The sequence below is a fragment of the Amphiprion ocellaris genome, chromosome 14 (genome assembly GCF_022539595.1).
Source record: "Amphiprion ocellaris isolate individual 3 ecotype Okinawa chromosome 14, ASM2253959v1, whole genome shotgun sequence".
Classification (NCBI taxonomy): Eukaryota; Metazoa; Chordata; class Actinopteri; family Pomacentridae; genus Amphiprion; species Amphiprion ocellaris.
The window spans coordinates 35593238-35612245 of record NC_072779.1 but is presented as its reverse complement, the minus strand read 5'-3'; the positions used below and the strand labels follow the sequence as shown (position 1 = coordinate 35612245).

At 45.0% G+C, this 19008-nt stretch overlaps 2 protein-coding genes across 3 annotated transcripts; one reads left to right on the top strand and one right to left on the bottom strand.

Annotated features, from left to right (window-relative positions):
- Positions 1 to 296: 296 nt before the first annotated feature.
- Positions 297 to 11704, bottom strand: mat2b (methionine adenosyltransferase 2 non-catalytic beta subunit). 2 transcript variants are annotated; one of them, XM_023262470.3, is made up of 7 exons: positions 11495 to 11704; positions 10238 to 10429; positions 3991 to 4105; positions 3423 to 3575; positions 3113 to 3300; positions 2367 to 2480; positions 297 to 1297 (listed from the first exon to the last, which is right to left on the bottom strand). In XM_023262470.3, the coding sequence occupies exons 1-7, from the start codon at positions 11522 to 11524 to the stop codon at positions 1124 to 1126; spliced, it is 966 nt and encodes a 321-aa protein (XP_023118238.1). In that variant the 5' UTR covers positions 11525 to 11704; the 3' UTR covers positions 297 to 1123. The 2 variants fall into 2 exon arrangements, with proteins under 2 accessions (XP_023118238.1, XP_023118237.1); XM_023262469.3 differs by lacking the exon at positions 11495 to 11704 and adding an exon at positions 11095 to 11277.
- A 766-nt stretch (positions 11705 to 12470) lies between these two features.
- Positions 12471 to 18491, top strand: prob1 (proline-rich basic protein 1). Its single transcript, XM_035944547.2, has 5 exons — positions 12471 to 13064; positions 14469 to 14868; positions 15860 to 15970; positions 16068 to 16275; positions 16817 to 18491. Exons 2-5 carry the CDS (start codon positions 14506 to 14508, stop codon positions 18427 to 18429), a joined length of 2295 nt encoding a protein of 764 aa, XP_035800440.2. The 5' UTR covers positions 12471 to 13064; positions 14469 to 14505; the 3' UTR covers positions 18430 to 18491.
- The last annotated feature ends 517 nt before the right edge of the window (positions 18492 to 19008 follow it).

The window sequence follows — 19008 nt, the reverse complement described above, 5'->3', positions numbered from 1 at the left end:
CTGCAGTTTGGGAGCAGACGCCGCACAGAGTATAAATGCACACGTTCTCTTGAGCAGATTTCCACGTGGCTCATTTCCGCGCGGATTCCTCCTTTGCCTAGAACTGGAACTGTGTCCAGAAACCACTGTGTCCTGTCCACACTGAGTTAATGTTTAATCTGGTGGCTCTATGGTGGACACAAAAACTTAGAGGGACGATGAGGGGGTCAGTCCTGAAAATGCTGGCACTTGAACTGAGTTTCTGCAATGAAAGGCGCTGAATGATCAAATCTGCTGACATAAACTCAGAGGTCAGATTCAGCTTTTCCCATTTTTAATGTTAATTTACAGTCGAATAGCAGAACCACATGTTGAAACTTCAACCTTCACATCAGATGCAGTTCTGAAAACAGCTTGTTTGTCCTCCAGAGAACACTGTAGATCTTAATCATATCAACTAATTACTTTCAAAATGTTCCTTTTATTCACAAAATCAGTTTTTAAAGTTATGATTAGAAATATCACTGACGCTAGCTGAAGCTAATGTTCTGTTTTTATGTGGAATGATGAATCAGCAGCATCACCGAGTGCTTCAGCCCAAAACTACTGTCAAAACTTCATATGATCATACAAATCTTTTGTTTGAATGATGACTTTTTCAGAATAATTTTTTTGATTCAGTAACTTTTATTCAGTCTCAACTTTCTATTTCTGTTGAACATTTATTGTTTGGTTCGATTCTATTTTGACAGATCAAATGTTTTTCACAAAGTAAATTCAAACCACCGACCTCTGGCATAAGAGATGATAAAACCGAATGCCCAACACATATATAGAAAATAGTATAATAATAATAATAATAATAATAATAATAATAATAATAATAATAATAATAATAATAATATATATAACAGCGAGGTGTACGGTAAATATTTTATATTAATCTGGTCTCAGTTTGTCATTCAGATTCTACACTAGTGTTTCCACACATCGTCAACCAACAAGTTTTATTTTGATAATAGCATCAGCAGTGCAGATTCCTGCAGACGGAATTCAGGGAACAAAGATTTAACTTCAGTACATCAACAGGTTGAACATACATGAACATCTAGACCACCTGTCTGTCTCTCCACCTGTCTGTGTCTCAGTGGAACACCGTCTGTCTCCAGCGTTTGTCCGGCGTGAATGGCCACAGACAGTCGCTGATGGCGGAAGCGAACGGTTGCGGCTCGACACTCAGGTTCAGCAACTCTAGACGAGAACAGTTCAGCTGGCTGTTGATTGGACGAGGAGCTGAGGCGGCCGGCTGCTCCGTCAGCTGCAGGTCAGACAGAACGTCATCACAAGACGGCTTGAAAAACCTCACCCAATAAAAACCAACGGTACCGGAACTATGACATCAAGAAGATACAACAGCTTGGATCTCATTTAAGGGACAAACTGATCACTGCTGATGCAGGCTGATCAATAAACGTATTGATTACAGGTATGAGGTGGTTGGATGGATCAATAATCGTATTGATTACAGGTATGAGGTGATTGGACAGCTCAGTCACTGTATTGATTACAGGTATGAGGTGGACGGACGGATCAATAACTGTATTGATTACAGGTATGAGGTGGACGGACGGATCAATAACTCTATTGATTACAGGTATGAGGTGGTTGGACGGATCAATAATCGTATTGATTAGACTCACAGGTATGAGGTGGTTGGACGGATCAATAATCGTATTGATTAGACTCACAGGTATGAGGTGATTGGATGGATCAATAACTGTATTGATTACAGGTATGAGGTGATTGGAGGGATCAATAACTGTATTGATAAACTCACAGGGATGAGGTGGACGGCCGGATCAATAACTGTATTGATTACAGGTATGAGGTGGACGGACTGATCAATAATCATATTGATCAGACTCAGGTATGAGGTGATTGGACGGATCAATAACTGTATTGATTAGACTCACAGGGATGAGGTGGACGGACGGATCAATAACTGTATTGATTACAGGTATGAGCTGGACGGACTGATCAATAATCGTATTGATTAGACTCAGGTATGAGGTGATTGGACGGATCAATAATCGTATTGATTAGACTCAGGTATGAGGTGATTGGACGGATCAATAACTGTATTGATAAACTCAGATATGAGGTGATTGGACGGATCAATAACTGTATTGATTAGACTCACAGGTATGAGGTGGACGGACTGATCAATAATCGTATTGATTAGACTCAGGTATAAGGTGATTGGACGGATCAATAACTGTATTGATAAACTCACAGGGATGAGGTGGTTGTACGGATCAATAACTGTATTGATAAACTCACAGGGATGAGGTGGTTGGACGGATCAATAACTGTATTGATAAACTCACAGGGATGAGGTGATTGGACGGCAGGCTGAAGGCCTGGGAGATCGTTACGGCCATCTCAAACTTGGTCATCTGCTGTTTACCAGAGAAATGGAAGATTCCTCTGATGGACGAGTCCTGCAGAGAGACAGATGGGAGAGAGACAGACAGGAAGTCAAACAGGTGAGTCTGTATGACACACTGATACCCGTCTCTCTCTGACAACCACCCGTCTCTTTCTCTGACACCCACCCATCTCTCTCTCTCTCTCTCTCTCTCTCTCTCTCTCTCTCTCTGACAGCCACCCATCTCTCTCTTTGACACCCACCCGTCTCTCTCTCTGACAGCCACCCATCTCTCTCTTTGACACCCACCCGTCTCTCTCTCTCTCTCTCTCTCTGACAGCCACCCGTCTCTCTCTCTCTCTGACACCCACACGTCTCTCTCTCTGACAGCCACCCGTCTCTCTCTCTCTCTCTCTTTGACACCCACCCGTCTCTCTCTCTCTTTGACACCCACCCGTCTCTCTCTCTCTGACACCCACGCGTCTCTCTCTCTCTCTCTCTTTGACACCCACCCGTCTCTCTCTCTCTCTTTGACACCCACCCGTCTCTCTCTCTCTTTGACACCCACCCGTCTCTCTCTCTCTCTGACACCCACGCGTCTCTCTCTCTGACAGCCACCCGTCTCTCTCTCTCTCTCTTTGACACCCACCCGTCTCTCTCTCTCTCTCTTTGACACCCACCCGTCTCTCTCTCTCTGATACCCACCTGCCTTGCTCTCTCGGACAGTTTCCGGCAGACGGCGGCGACATCCCGGGTGTCAGTGGGGAACCTCTGCTGGCAGTGATCCAGGGTGCAGCTCTCCTCCTGAACTTTCAGCCACAGTGACGTCACGGCGCTTTCTGCCACCGACTCCACCTCCCCGAAGAGAACGGGCACCCGGAGCACCACCGCACCTGGCAGACAGACAGGTCAGAGACAGACAGGAGATAGACAGACAGGTTAGAGACAGACAGGTACCTGGGCAGTGTCTCAGACAGACATGAGATAGACAGACAGGTTAGAGACAGACAGGTACCTGGACAGTGTCTCAGTGTCTCCCTCTCCCCCTCCAGTTTGCTTCGTCCGTAGACGTTGAGAGGATTGGGAGAGTCGTCTTCTCCGTACGGAGGATTCCTGCCGTCGAACACGTAGTCGGTGCTGATGTAGATGAACAGAGCTCCACACACAGCTGGAGAACAACGTTAGAGATGCTGAAACACACAACCTGGTCACCATGGAAACCACACACAGCTGGAGAACAACGTTAGAGACGCTGAAACACACAACCTGGTCACCATGGAAACCACACACAGCTGGAGAACAACATTAGAGACGCTGAAACACACAACCTGGTCACCATGGAAACCACACACAGCTGGCGAACAACGATAGAGACGCTGAAACACACAACCTGGTCACCATGGAAACCACCACCAGCCCAGAGTGTCTGAGTGCTTAACGTCAGCATCAGAGTGAGGAATGAGGAGATCTGTGCTGTCAGAAGTTCATTAATAAACACTTAATCATCACTGGCATCCCTACAACTCTAGAGGTGGAAATGAACACCTGATGTCATCATCTGATGACATCATCTCATCACTGACCTGCCTCTTTGGCGAGCGTGCTCGTGGCGTGCACGTTCAGATTGACAGCTGCCTCTGTGTGTCTCTCCACAACATCTGGACGTCTCTCAGCGGCACAGTGGACGATCACATCAGGCTGAGACACAATCAAAGACACGGGTCAGGTCCAGTTACGGAAAACAAGCAGACAGCCAGGTTCTGGTTGACCCAGGTCAGACCAGAACCACTCTGAGAGGTTCTGATTGACCATGTGTAGTCATGGAAATTTAGCTCCTCAGCTAACCGGGTTCTCCAGGTTCCTCCCACAGTCCACATACCTGCTGAGGTTACCTGGTGGTTCTAAATTGTCTCTGTCTGTCTGTCTGTCTGTCTGTCTGTCTGTCTGTCTGTCTGTCTGTCTGTCTGTCTGTCTGTCTGTGTCTGGCCCTGTGATAGACTGTTACCTGTCCAGGTGAACCTGTCTTCACTCTAAGTCAGCTGGGATAGACTCCAGCCTCGAACAGAGGAACAGGTAGTTGGAGATCCATTCAGTACAGTGTGTAGTACAGTGTGCAGTACAGTGTGTAGTACAGTGTACAGTACAGTCTACAGTACGGTGTGCAGTTCACTGTGTAGTACAGTCTACAGTACAGTGTGTAGTACAATCTACAGTACAGTGTGCAGTACAGTGTGCAGTACAGTGTGTAGTACAGTGTGTAGTAGTCTATAGTACAGTGTGCAGTACAGTGTGTAGTACAGTGTGTAGTAGTCTATAGTACAGTGTGTAGTACAGTCTACAGTACAGTGTGCAGTACAGTGTGCAGTTCAGTGTGTAGTAGTCTATAGTACAGTGTGTAGTACAGTCTACAGTACAGTGTGTAGTACAGCGTGCAGTACAGTGTGTAGTACAGTCTACAGTATAGTGTGTAGTACAGTGTGTAGTACAGTGTGCAGGACAGTGTGTAGTACAGTGGGCAGTATAGTGTGCAGTTCATTCTGTAGTAGTCTACAGTATAGTGTGCATTACAGTGTGCAGTACAGTGTGCAGTACAGTGTGTAGTACAGTCTACAGTAGTGTGTAGTACAGTGTGCAGTACAGTGTGTAGTTCATTCAACAGTCCAGTGTGTAGTACAGTCTACAGTACAGTATGCAGTCCAGTGTGCAGTATCACAGACCGACGAGGAGGAGTGGCAGCAATTTACCTCTTTGGCTTAAAAATGAACCAGAGACCTAAACCTAGTTACAGTTCATTTGAAAATCTTACTCTCAGTCTCTCTCCTCCAGATTTGAAAGCTCAGAAACCAGTTTTATTTGTTGTTGTACATCGTCCTCCTGCTCCTTACTCTGAGTTTTTATCTCAATTCTCAGACTTTTTATTGGATTTAGTGCTCAGCTCAGATAAAGTCATTATTGTGGGTGACTTTAACATTCATGTTGACGTGGACAGTGACAGCCTTACGACAGCTTTTAATTCAATATTAGACTCAATTGGGTTTTCTCAACATGTAAATAACCCTCAATTGAAAATTGAATGTGTAGTACAGTGTGTAGTTCATTCTACAGTACAGTGTGCAGTACAGTTCAATTCAATTCTATTTATATAGCACCAGTCAAATTGTCTCGAGACGCTTTACAGAACCCATATGCCTGAACCCCCAGAGCAGCCCTAAGGAGACAGTGGCAGGAAAACACCCTTTTAACAGGGAAAAAACCTCAAGCAGAACCCGGCTCTTTATGTGGGGGACCCATCTGCTGCTGGCCGGAAGGGTTGAGAGGGACAGAAGAGGTAGAGAGGTAGAGGGATAGAGAGATAGAGAGATAGAGGTAGAGGGATGGAGGTAGAGGGATAGAGGTAGAGGGGTAGAGATAGAGGGGTAGAGGGATAGAGGTAGAGAGGTGGGGGGGGACACAAGGACCATAAAACACACGTGTGTAGTACAGTGTGCAGTACAGTGTGTAGTACAGAGTGCAGTACAGTGTGCAGGACAGTGTGCAGTACAGTCTGTAGTACAGTGTGCAGTATAGTGTGTAGTACAGTGTGCAGTACAGTGTGTAGTACAGTGTGTAGTTCATTTTACAGTACAGTGTGTAGTCCATTCTACAGTACAGTGTGTAGTACAGTGTGTAGTACCGTGTGCAGTACAGTCTGTAGTACAGTGTACAGTACAGTGTGTAGTACAGGGTGTACTACAGTTTACGGTACAGTGTGTAGTACAGTGTGTAGTACAGCATGTAGTACAGTCTACAATACAGTGTGCAGTACAGTGTGCAGTACAATCTGTAGTAGTGTGCAGTACAGTGTGCAGTACAGTGTGTAGTACAGTGTGCAGTACAGTCTGCAATACAGTGTGCAGTACAGTTTACAGTACAGTGTGTAGCATAGCGTGTAGTACAGTCTACAGTACAGTGTGTAGTACAGTGTGTAGTTCATTTTACAGTACAGTGTGTAGTACAGTCTACAGTACAGTGTGCAGTACAGTGTGTAGTACAATGTGTAGTGCAGTGTGCAGTACAGTGTGTAGTAGTTTGTAGTCTATTATACTGTACAGCGTGCAGTACAGTGTGCAGTACAGTGTGCAGTACAGTGTGCAGTACAGTTTACAGTACAGTGTGTAGTATAGTGTGTAGTATAGTGTGTAGTACAGCCTACAGTACAGTGTGTAGTTCATTTTACAGTACAGTGTGTAGTACAGTCTACAGTACAGTGTGCAGTACAGTGTGTAGTACAGTGTGTAGTCCATTCTACAGTACAGTGTGCAGTACAGCGTGCAGTACAGTGTGTAGTACAGTGTAGTACAGCCTGCAGTACAGTTTACAGTACAGTGTGTAGTACAATGTGTAGTACAGTGTGTAGTACAGTCTGCAGTACAGTGTGTAGTACAGCGTGTAGTACAGTCTGCAGTACAGTCCGTAGTACAGTGTGTAGTCCATTCTGCAGTACAGTGTGCAGTACAGTGTGTAGTACAGTGTGTAGTTCATTTTACAGTACAGTGTGTAGTCCATTCTACAGTACAGTGTGTAGTACAGTGTGTAGTACTGTGTGCAGTACAGTCTGTAGTACAATGTACAGTACAGTGTGTAGTACAGGGTGTACTACAGTTTACGGTACAGTGTGTAGTACAGTGTGTAGTACAGCATGTAGTACAGTCTACAATACAGTGTGCAGTACAGTGTGCAGTACAATCTGTAGTAGTGTGCAGTACAGTGTGCAGTACAGTGTGTAGTACAGTGTGCAGTACAGTCTGCCATACAGTGTGCAGTACAGTTTACAGTACAGTGTGTAGTATAGCGTGTAGTACAGTCTACAGTACAGTGTGTAGTACAGTGTGTAGTTCATTTTACAGTACAGTGTGTAGTACAGTCTACAGTACAGTGTGCAGTACAGTGTGTAGTACAATGTGTAGTGCAGTGTGCAGTACAGTGTGTAGTAGTGTGTAGTCTATTATACTGTACAGCGTGCAGTACAGTGTGCAGTACAGCGTGCAGTACAGTTTACAGTACAGTGTGTAGTATAGTGTGTAGTATAGTGTGTAGTACATCCTACAGTACAGTGTGTAGTACAGTGTGTAGTTCATTTTACAGTACAGTGTGTAGTACAGTCTACAGTACAGTGTGCAGTACAGTGTGTAGTACAGTGTGTAGTCCATTCTACAGTACAGTGTGCAGTACAGCATGCAGTACAGTGTGTAGTACAGTGTAGTACAGCCTGCAGTACAGTTTACAGTACAGTGTGTAGTACAATGTGTAGTACAGTCTGCAGTACAGTGTGTAGTACAGCGTGTAGTACAGTCTGCAGTACAGTCCGTAGTACAGTGTGTAGTCCATTCTGCAGTACAGTGTGCAGTACAGTGTGTAGTACAGTGTGTAGTTCATTTTACAGTACAGTGTGTAGTCCATTCTACAGTACAGTGTGTAGTACAGTGTGTAGTACTGTGTGCAGTACAGTCTGTAGTACAATGTACAGTACAGTGTGTAGTACAGGGTGTACTACAGTTTACAGTACAGTGTGTAGTACAGTGTGTAGTACAGCATGTAGTACAGTCTACAGCAGTGTTTCTCAACTGGTGGGTCGCGACCCAAAAGTGGGTCGCGGGGCCGTTTTTGGTGGGTCGCGAGCCTTTTTCTAAAAAGAGAGAAAAATAAAGATAATCCAATTTAGTGGCGAGTCATTGTAGTTCCCCTCCGCACCCGCAGGGGGTCGTCGTGTCAGCAGCGACCGGTGAGGACACTCGCATTACTGTAGAAGAAACTGCATGTTTTCATAGCAACAGCAGCATGGCTAAACGCAAGTACGACAGCGAGTACATTAAATATAGATTTTCCTACATCGAAGACAAAGGAGTCCAAAAGCCTCAGTGTATTTTGTGTTGTGAGGTACTGGCAAGTGAAAGCATGAAGCCATCCAAACTGAAGCGTCATTTGGAAACGAAGCACTCATCGCAGAGTCAAAAACCTGTTGATTACTTTCGCAGACGGCTTCAGGATTTAAAAACATCGCTGCGATGCCTTACTTCTTCATGCTCAAAGCAAGAAAATGCCCTCCGTGCTTCTTATTTGGTGGCACATCGTGTTGCAAAGTTGAAGAAACCCCACACCATTGCTGAGGCCTTAATTTTAAAAAAAATGCACTTTTATATATCCTGAGAACTACTTGAGGCTATTGTTCTACTTGTTTCAAAGTCCTCAGTACTTGAATTAGTATTGCTGCTTGATTTTGAGTTGTTGTGAAGTACTTGAGTTCAGGTTTAAAAGTTTTGTCTTCGAACGCTCAATCAATAAATTGTTGATTTTTGGAGAAATATTGTTTGGGTCACGACTTGTCATTTCAGTTTTATGGGGGGTCCCAGGCCCAGACCAGTTGAGAACCACTGGTCTACAGTACTGTGTGTAGTACAGTGTGTAGTACAGTGTGTAGTTCATTTTACAGTACAGTGTGTAGTACAATCTACAGTACAGTGTGCAGTACAGTGTGTAGTACAGGGTGTACTACAGTTTACAGTACAGTGTGTAGTACAGTGTGTAGTACAGCATGTAGTACAGTCTACAATACAGTGTGCAGTACAGTGTGCAGTACAATCTGTAGTAGTGTGCAGTACAGTGTGTAGTACAGTGTGCAGTACAGTCTGCAATACAGTGTGCAGTTAAGTTTACAGTAGTGTGTAGTATAGCGTGTAGTACAGTCTACAGTACAGTGTGTAGTACAGTGTGTAGTTCATTTTACAGTACAGTGTGTAGTACAGTCTACAGTACAGTGTGCAGTACAGTGTGCAGTACAATGTGTAGTGCAGTGTGCAGTACAGTGTGTAGTAGTGTGTAGTCTATTATACTGTACAGTGTGCAGTACAGCGTGCAGTACAGTTTGTAGTACAGTGTGCAGTACAGTCTGCAGTACAGTCTGCAGTACAGTGTGCAGTACAGTTTACAGTACAGTGTGTAGTATAGTGTGTAGTACAGCCTACAGTACAGTGTGTAGTACAGTGTGTAGTACAGTGTGTAGTTCATTTTACAGTACAGTGTGTCGTACAGTCTACAGTACAGTGTGCAGTACAGTGTAGTACAATGTGTAGTGCAGTGTGTCGTACAGTCTACAGTACAGTGTGCAGTACAGTGTGTAGTACAATGTGTAGTGCAGTGTGCAGTACAGTGTGTAGTACAGTGTGTAGTCCATTCTACAGTACAGTGTGCAGTACAGCGTGCAGTACAGTGTGTAGTACAGTGTAGTACAGCCTGCAGTACAGTTTACAGTACAGTGTGTAGTACAATGTGTAGTACAGTGTGTAGTACAATGTGTAGTACAGTGCGTAGTACAGTCTGCAGTACAGTGTGTAGTACAGCGTGTAGTACAGTCTGCAGTACAGTCCGTAGTACAGTGTGTAGTCCATTCTGCAGTACAGTGTGCAGTACAGTGTGTAGTATAGTCTGCAGTACAGTTTACAGTACAGTGTGTAGTACAATGTGTAGTACAGTGTGTAGTACAGTCTGCAGTACAGCGTGTAGTACAGTGTGCAGTACAGTTTACAGTACAGTGTGTAGTACAGCGTGTAGTACAGTCTACAGTACAGTGTGCAGGACAGTCTGCAGTACAGCCTGTAGTACAGTGTGTAGTACAGTCTACAGTACAGTGTGCAGTACAGTATGTAGTACAGTCTACAGTACAGTGTGCAGTACAGTGTGTAGTACAGTCTACAGTACAGTGTCCAGTACAGTGTGCATTACAGTGTGTAGTACAGTGTGCAGTACAGTGTGCAGTACAGTCTACAGTAAAGTGTGCAGTACAGAGTGCAGCACCTTGTACTCATGCAATAGTCCTCTGACGGCGTCCTCATCATTGAGGTCACAGCGGAGGAGGCGGGGCCTGGCTCTCCTGTATCCAGTCCCAATGACCAACCAGCCGCCATTCTGAAACTCTTTGCACATGGCCCGACCCAGAAGGCCTGTCGCCCCAGTAACCAGGACCTTTGGAGCTGGGACCACCTCCTCCTGCAGTACACAGAATACACACATCAGTACTGGAGTTGGCATTACTATCTAGCACAGCAGATCACTGTTGGGTCACTGTGGGTCACTGGAGGTCACTGATGGGTCACTGTTGGGTCAGTGTGGGTCACTGGAGGTCACTGCTGGGTCACTGGAGGTCACTGTTGGGTCACTGTGGGTCACTGGAGGTCACTGTTGGGTCACTGTTGGGTCACTGTTGGGTCACTGGGGATCACTGCGGGTCACTGGGGGTCACTGCAGGTCACTGCGTGTCACTGGGGGTCACTAGGTCGTCACTCTGCTGTGCTGCAGATTAACATTGGATGTTGGTCGGTAACGTCTTGTTGAGAGGCTTGCAGATTTAGTCAATAATAACAATAACATGTGTCCAGATGTTTCAGCCTGATCACATGCCAAGTTTTAATATTCTCATAATCTATTCTATCAGAGTATTGATCACATGCTGAGTTTTGATCTCCTAATAATCTATTCTATTGGAGTATTGATCACATGCTGACTGTTTCAATCTTCTGTCAGACTCCAAACCACCAAACTGATCGATCACTTTCTGTTTAAACTGATCCGTCAGTCAGGCCACTTGTAGCTCCTCCCCCTGCTGTCCAGGTGACGCTGTGTTAGCCGTTAGCTCTGTACAGGTGAATGTTTACCTGAACCAGCTGCACGTGCCCCGGACTAAAGCGGATCCTCAGCTCTGCTCCTGAGCAGCTCATCTCCGTCCTCCTCTGATTCTACACGGTTCTGATATTAAATATTAATCCGGATCGATCAATCCGACCGTCTCTGATCTTTAATACGCACTTCTCTCTGTCTGCGCCTCTTCCGGTTGGTCAGCTGTTTGCCGTAAAGCAACTGTCGCAACGATGCTAGCTGTTAGCATGCAGGCTAACCGCCCTCAGAGGAGCTAAAATAAGATAGAATTTATTAATATGAGCTAAAATAACAGCGAGATTTTACTAAAACGAGCTGAAATAAAGAGATTCATGAAAACGCTGACTGACTTCATCACATCTGCCCTGTCTGAACATAAACAGCAGAGAATGAATTTACCTGAGAACCTGAGAACTGAAAGCCCGGCATCTGACCCGAACCTGTTAACAGACCAGGACCAGACAAGACCAGACAAGACCAGCAGGAACCAGATGAACCAGTAGAACCAGCAGAAATCACCCCGGTGGCTTCAGAATGAGATAATTCTTCTTCTTCTTCTTCTTCTTCTTCTTCTTCTTCTTCTTCTTCTTCTTCTTCTTCTTCTTCTTCTTCTTCTTCTTCTTCTTCTTCTTCTTCTTCTTCTTCTTCTTCTTCTTCTTCTTCTTCTTCTTCTTCTTCTTCTTCTTCTTCTCATTCCGCCCCCTACAGGACAGAGGGCAGCATTCCAAGTCATTTCCGGGTCGTGTCTCTTAAATGTTTAAATTGAACCTATGGCGTTTTGTCCACCGTTACCATGGTTACCATCATGCCTGTCTGAGCCTCTTCCAACCAGCAGCACACTGTTTATGAGATAAAACAGACTTCATTGATCCGTCACGTTCCTACAGCTGGAATCAGACAAGGCAAAAAGAAGCACAAGAATTAAAAAGTACAGTCTAGATAAAAAAAATATAGATAAAATAAAACTGGAGACTAGGAGACGATAGAACAGACATAAGGAACATACGTTATGAGAAGAAGTTACTGATAGCATGGAGCATCAAGAACCCTCAGATCTGTTACTGGTGTTACTGCTGGGTTCTATCTGTTAGTGATCTAGAAGAGCTGTTACTAATTATTGATCACCAATAATCATCCAGTATTGATAATTATTGATAATTATGAATTATTATTGATAATTATTATTATTGATAATTATTGTTATTGATAATTATTTATTATTATTGATAATTATTGATTATTTTTGTGATTCCGGTGTTTCCAGGGTGACAGAGGGCGAGCGAGGTCCAGATAAACAGAGAGAGCTGCAGCCTCGTCTGTCAGTCACCTCCTAAAATAGAAGCTGCAGTCCGACACCGACTCTCTCTCCCTGTTTATCTCAGTGTCTCTCGCCCTGCGATCCGTCAGCAACACTCTCTCTGCTGCCGGGCCGGTTGGACTCTGGGACATTTGGACTCTGGACTGGTTGGACTCTGGGACGGTTAGACTCTGGACTGGTTGGAGTCTACGACAGTTGGACTCTGGGACGGTTGGACTCTGGACTGGTTGGACTCTGGGACAGTTGGACTCTGGGTTGATCAGACTCTGGGCCGGGGCTGAAGTCTTTAAACATGCTGACTGCTCTGGGACCAGAGCCTCCTCTGAAGCAGTTCTGATGGACCACAAAGGGCATAGTGTGAAATATTCCTTTAGTTTAATTCTGAACACAGAAACTGGATCCTTCAACTGGACCTGGTCTTGAACTCTGCTGGACCCTGACCACCTACCTCAGTTGGGTCAGAATCAGAGCCAGGATCTCCATGAGACTGAATCCAGTCTGACAATGAATCTCTGACAGCTGTGATCCAGATCCTGGTTCTGGTCTAGACTCTGACTCCCATCCTGATCCAGATCCTGAATGTGGTTCTGAACCTAAATGTGGTTCTGAACTTGAAAGCGGTTCGTATGTGATCATCAGAGTGACTCTGCGGTAAGAACAAAGTCCTTGTTTGAACTGTTGATGATTGAAGTCATTGGTTTGTTTGCTAGAAAATGCAACAGATTTAAAACGATTACAGCTTTGAACAAACGTTTATCCAAATTTTTACTTTCAGAACTTTTCATTTTTCCAGCTGCTCACTAAATCCAGAAGTATAATTATCAGAACATTGGTGACGTCACTTTAAATTCCAACCAGCAGATTACAAGGAACAGTCCAACCGTTTAGAGTTCTCACCAAATGCACTTTTCCCAGAAGCCAGATTATTGATACTGTGTGGTAAACAGATCCGGAACTAACCCCAACCCTACTGAAGCAGGTCCAACAGATCCAGAACTAACGTTAATGAAGCAGGTCCAACAGGTCCAGACTTCTCCAGTCAGACGTCATGAGGTGTTTCTACCTGTACCTGGTCTCCAGATGTTCTTCTTCATTCTGTTCACATGAAAGGAGTTTAGTGAGTCATATGACTCTTCTGCAGTAAACGGACCAATCAGGTTCCTCCTACAGTCAGCAGTTTTAATGGAGAACTAAGAGGAAAATAAAAAACAGAAGAGGAATGCTGGATATTGAAGAAGTCATTTATGTCTGACTCCATCCCATAATGCAGGAAGTCAGTTTAACTTTAATCAAAATGAATGTCTGTAATAAATACCAATAGAAAATCAATGATCTAATCAGTGATCTATCAGCTGCAGGACCAGCACAGTAAACAGACCAAACATTAGAACAGATTTATGGGATGTCTGCATCAGCAGCTGAATACATGTTGGTTTCCATGGCAACAGGATGCATCCAGTGTGTGATGCTGTAATGGCTTCATTCAGTGGTTTTAGGAATGTTCAGATTAGCAGGTTGGAGATGGAGCTCTTCAGCATCAGTTACCATGTAGATCTAGCTCCTCAGCATCAGTTGCCATGGAGATCTAGCTCCACAGCATCAGTTACCATGGAGATGTAACCGTCTAAAGAGGGACATCTTCATGATGACTTCAGGCTCTACATACCTGCTAACACGTTCTTTTTGCTTCGTAGTTCAGTTCTCTGACCTCAGGATAGAAACCATACAAGAACCACTCGGTCTCCAGGTCCTGAGTGGATTCAGGTTTATTCACAGATTATTCATATCCAGCTACAGTGTGCTGATTGAATAAATATCTGTGATTCTGCACTTAGTTCATTTCTAAGGTCCAGATAAATGTTGGAACAAGCCACAGCTGGAATAACAGAACTGTTCTACTTTAGCTAAAAGTATTTGTTAGTCATTTCTATGAAATGTTTTTATCTTTCTATTTGTTTTATATGTTTCTACATGCATTATTATCTGTCAACATGTTGACCTGAAACTGTAGGTTTGTTGTTGGAGAATGTTCATCTGTTGTCATGTTTCCACCAGAGACAAATATCCACAGTAAACAAACACACAACAAGCAATGAGCAGCAGACTGAACCGAGGAGGAGGAGGAGGGAGGAAGGATTTCCTCAGTGCTCACCGCTGCCCTGAAGTCGACCTGCTGCCTCCACATAACGCACAAACCCCTCCTCCGGGTTCACTAGTTCCCACAGAGAAGAGCTCTGAGCTCACCTGTACAGGTAAGTGTGGGGCAGATTACCTGGACATCTGCTCGCCCTGTTTCTCTGAGGTAGTGGAGGATGACCATGAGGGAAGCATCAGCGATTGGTCAGAGGAGGATCTCTCCCTCCACTTCTCTCCATCCGTCATCCTCCAATCAGACGACGAGGAGCCTGACCCAGGAAGTGCCGTTGAGTGTGTCGATGTTACCATGGAAACACAGGTGAGTGCAATTATGGCTAACTAACTAACTAACTGACTGACTGACTGACTGACTGACTGACTGACTGACTGACTGACTGACTGACTGACTGACTGACTGACTGACTAACTAACTGACTGACTGATTAACTAACTAACTAACTAACTAACTGATTGATTAACTAACTAACTGACTGATTAACTAACTAACTGACTGATTAACTAACTAACTGACTGATTAACTAACTAACTAACTGACTGACTGATTAACTAACTAACTGACTGACTGATTAACTAACTAACTGGCTGACTGACTGACTAACTAACTAACTGACTGATTAACTAACTAACTGACTGACTGATTAACTAACTAACTGACTGATTAACTAACTAACTGGCTGACTGACTGACTAACTAACTAACTGACTGACTGATTAACTAACTAACTAACTGACTGACTGACTAACTAACTAACTGACTGAATAACTAACTAACTGACTGACTGATTAACTAACTGACTGATTAACAAACTAACTAACTAACTAACTGATTAACTAACTAACTAACTAACTTACTGATTAACTAACTGACTGACTGATTAACTAACTGACTGACTGACTGATTAACTAACTAACTAACTGACCGATTAACTAACTGACTGATTAACTAACTAACGAACTAACTGACTGACTGATTAACTAACTGACTGATTAACTAACTAACTGACTGACTGATTAACTAACTAACTGACTGATTAACTAACTAACTAACTGACCGATTAACTAACTGACTGATTAACTAACTGACTGACTGATTAACTAACTGACTGACTGATTAACTAACTAAGTAACTAACTAACTAACTAACTAACTAACTAACTAACTAACTAACTAACTGTCATTGATCTCCCTGTTGTTTGCTTGTGGTAAATCTGAGGTCACTGAGTGATGTCATCAGTACTGTTGGCTGCTGACCAATGACATTCTCTGTCTCACCTGTTACCTGTCATCCAGGTGAAAGCTCAGGAGGGGGAGGGTCAGAAGATGGTCCCTAAACGACTGATTCAGCTGAAGAAGAAGGACACAGAGAATGTCATCGACCAGGTGAACACTGAGAAACTACAGGTATGACCTCCAGCTGCTCACCTGTCTATTCACCTGTCTGTCTGCTCACCTGTCTGCTCCACTACCTGTCTGTCTGCTTACCTGCCTACTTGTCCAGGTGGTACGAACAGATGAACCTGCTGAAGGGGGAAGAGATAACAGTGATGTGTCAGCCAATGAACAAGCCTGTCCAACTGTCTGTCAACGTCCAAATATGTTGCTACGGCAACACAGTATGCCCGCCTCATTCCACACACACTCAGTGGCCAGCAGTGATGTTGATGGCTACAGGGTCTACAAGGGCCTGATCGCAGGGGCCAGTCCAGGTAAAAGTATAAGCCTGCATCACCTCATACCTGTCAGGAAGTCCCGCCCCTCATCATACCTGTCAGGAAGTCCCGCCCTCATCATACCTGTCAGGAAATCCCGCCCCTCATCATACCTGTCAGGAGGTCCCGCCCTCATCATACCTGTCATTAATTAGTGCCCCTCATCATACCTGTCATTAATTAGTGCCCCATCATAACTGTCATTAATTAGTGCCACTCATCATACCTGTCATTAATTAGTGCCCCTGTCCTGACTTTGGTAATAACGACTAATAAACGGTGAAAACCTCCCATTGATGATCAAAAAGCTTTTATGAAACAACTGAAGGAAGAATAATCTATATAAATGTATTTATGGTGATTTTATAAAATCATGTCTCCTTTAAAATTAGAACATTGATGACATGTCACATATGAAATGTTTTAAATCCTGAAAGAGAAGGAAAGTAATGTGATCTGGTTGCAGTCTGATCTGGTTTAATTAGGAGTTCTGATCCGGTTTAATGAGTTCTGATCTAGTTCCACCTTGTTCTTTCAGGGTTCCTGGTTGGAGGAAACTCGAGATGCCTTCAGAAATCTTTGTCTCTGGATGAAACTAAAACAAAGATGGCGTCTTGCCTCATTAAGAACGTCCTTTCTAAGAAGATGCAGGTGGAGCAGAGCAGCAGTAAACCATCTCACCTGAAAAAGACCCCCGGGGAGTTACCTGCAGAGCTGCAGGGGGGGAGGACAGGTGTGTTCAAGGCTCCAGTCCATGTAGTGAGAAATGTGAGGAGTTTAGTAAAAACCACCTATAGCCTGCCATTTCCAACATCTGACAATCACCAGCCAGCAAGCTTCAAGGTCATTGGCCAGGAGGACAGCCCTCCCCCCACCTACCAGCAGGCTGTGGGGTTCAAAGGTCACGTTGCCATGGTAGCTGCATCTTTCAGCCAATCACAGAACAGGAAACAGAGCAACACATTCAGTAGTCCAATCACACAGCAGAGACAAAGCAGTGAACCAATCATTAGCAGACGAAGAGATGATGACATCACCTGGCCTGTCATGTTAGACCCGCCCACCACCCCACCTGCCAGCAAGGACCTGTCAGAGCTCAGCCAATCAGAGAGAGCTGCGAAGTGCTGCCGTCGTCGTGTTCCACCCCCGGGGGCTCAGCAGAGCTCCATCCAGGATGGGTCCTCCCAGCCAGTCCTCCAGCCCTGCTTCTACACTCCCACTGCTCTGTCTGCCTTCCCCCACAGCCTCTACCCTCACCTGGGGAGCGTCAGTTACATCCACAGCCCCCTGAACTACTTCCAGACCCACCTGCAGCCTCCTCCACCTGCTCCCACTCTCCACCTGCTGAGGAGGTCTGACCAGAACACCTCCACTGGAGCCATCTCCAATCAGCTGGACTGCATCGGCAGTAACGAGACCACAGGGGCCCCCCAGGGACAGGACGGTGTAGTGACACCTGCAGCGCATGAGCAACAACAGCAGCTGTTAGTGTGCAAGGTTCAGGGTTTCCTACCTGCACAGGTGGGTGGTGACTTCATTGTTGACATACCTCGGTCTGCTCCGGCACCTGAAGCCCTCTTCAGCGTCCCCAGGCCCTGGTGCTTCTACGTGGACCCCCCGCCACAGCCTCAGAGGAAGATGCTGCTGGACCCAGAAACTGGCCGGGTCATCCAGGTGCTCCTACCTGCAGCCAGCTCCAGCATGCCCCCAGTGTGCTGTACTAACTCCGCCCCCACTGTGATGAAGCTAGCCCCCACCATGCTGCAGGTGGGCGGGGCTAACCCGTCCATGCTGCAGGTAGGAGGGGCTAATCCCTCCATGCTGCAGATGAGTGGGGCTAACCCGCCCATGCTGCAGGTGGGCGGGGCTAACCCCACCGTACTGCAGGTGGGCGGGGCAAATCCCTCCACGCTGCAGATGGGCGGGGCTAACCCGTCCATGCTGCAGGTGGGCGGGGCTAACCCTACCATGCTGCAGGTGGGCGGACGTAATACCTCCATGCTGCAAGTGGGCGGGGCTAACCCCTCCATGTTTTCTGTCATACCGCTGCCCATGGCCTTGCCCTCCATTTATGGCCCGCTGTGCCTCCCCTTCACAGTGATGACATCACACCTACAGTCCCCTGATGACATCACACATACAGCAACATGATGACATCACATTCACATGACATGTATGTAGCATGCACAGAATAAAATTCTGATGATTGTTGAGATATTTTTTTAGAGGCTGGTCTGAGTTCACCCATCACTGAGTTGATACTGATTAGTTTTTCTTTAAAACACATCACCTGTGTTGGAGGTTTTTGGTTTTTTGTTTTGCACAGTTTTGTACACAACTTGCTGCTTTTTACACTTTTGTTCTGAAAGTTTACATCAAACACCAGCAGCTGGTTCAGGAGCATGATGGCAGCATGTTGGAGAACCTCATTCTGAAAGTTTAAACAGCACAAGACCAGAAACTCTGCTTTCAGTCTGTTTCTTTGCAGATGACTCTTTGTTTTATTATATAAAAAAAATTAGAACATCAAGAAAAGTTTAATGTTTTCCATTAGTTATTTAAAGTGAAAACTGAATATATTCTTGACTCAATACATACAAAGTAAAATATTCCAGATATTTGTCTGTGTAGTTTCTCATTCATCCAGGTCATGGTTATCCAAAGTTGTTTAAATCAATCCAACTGGACTTTAAAGAAGGTTCCTTGAAGACGTTTCACCTCTCATCCAAG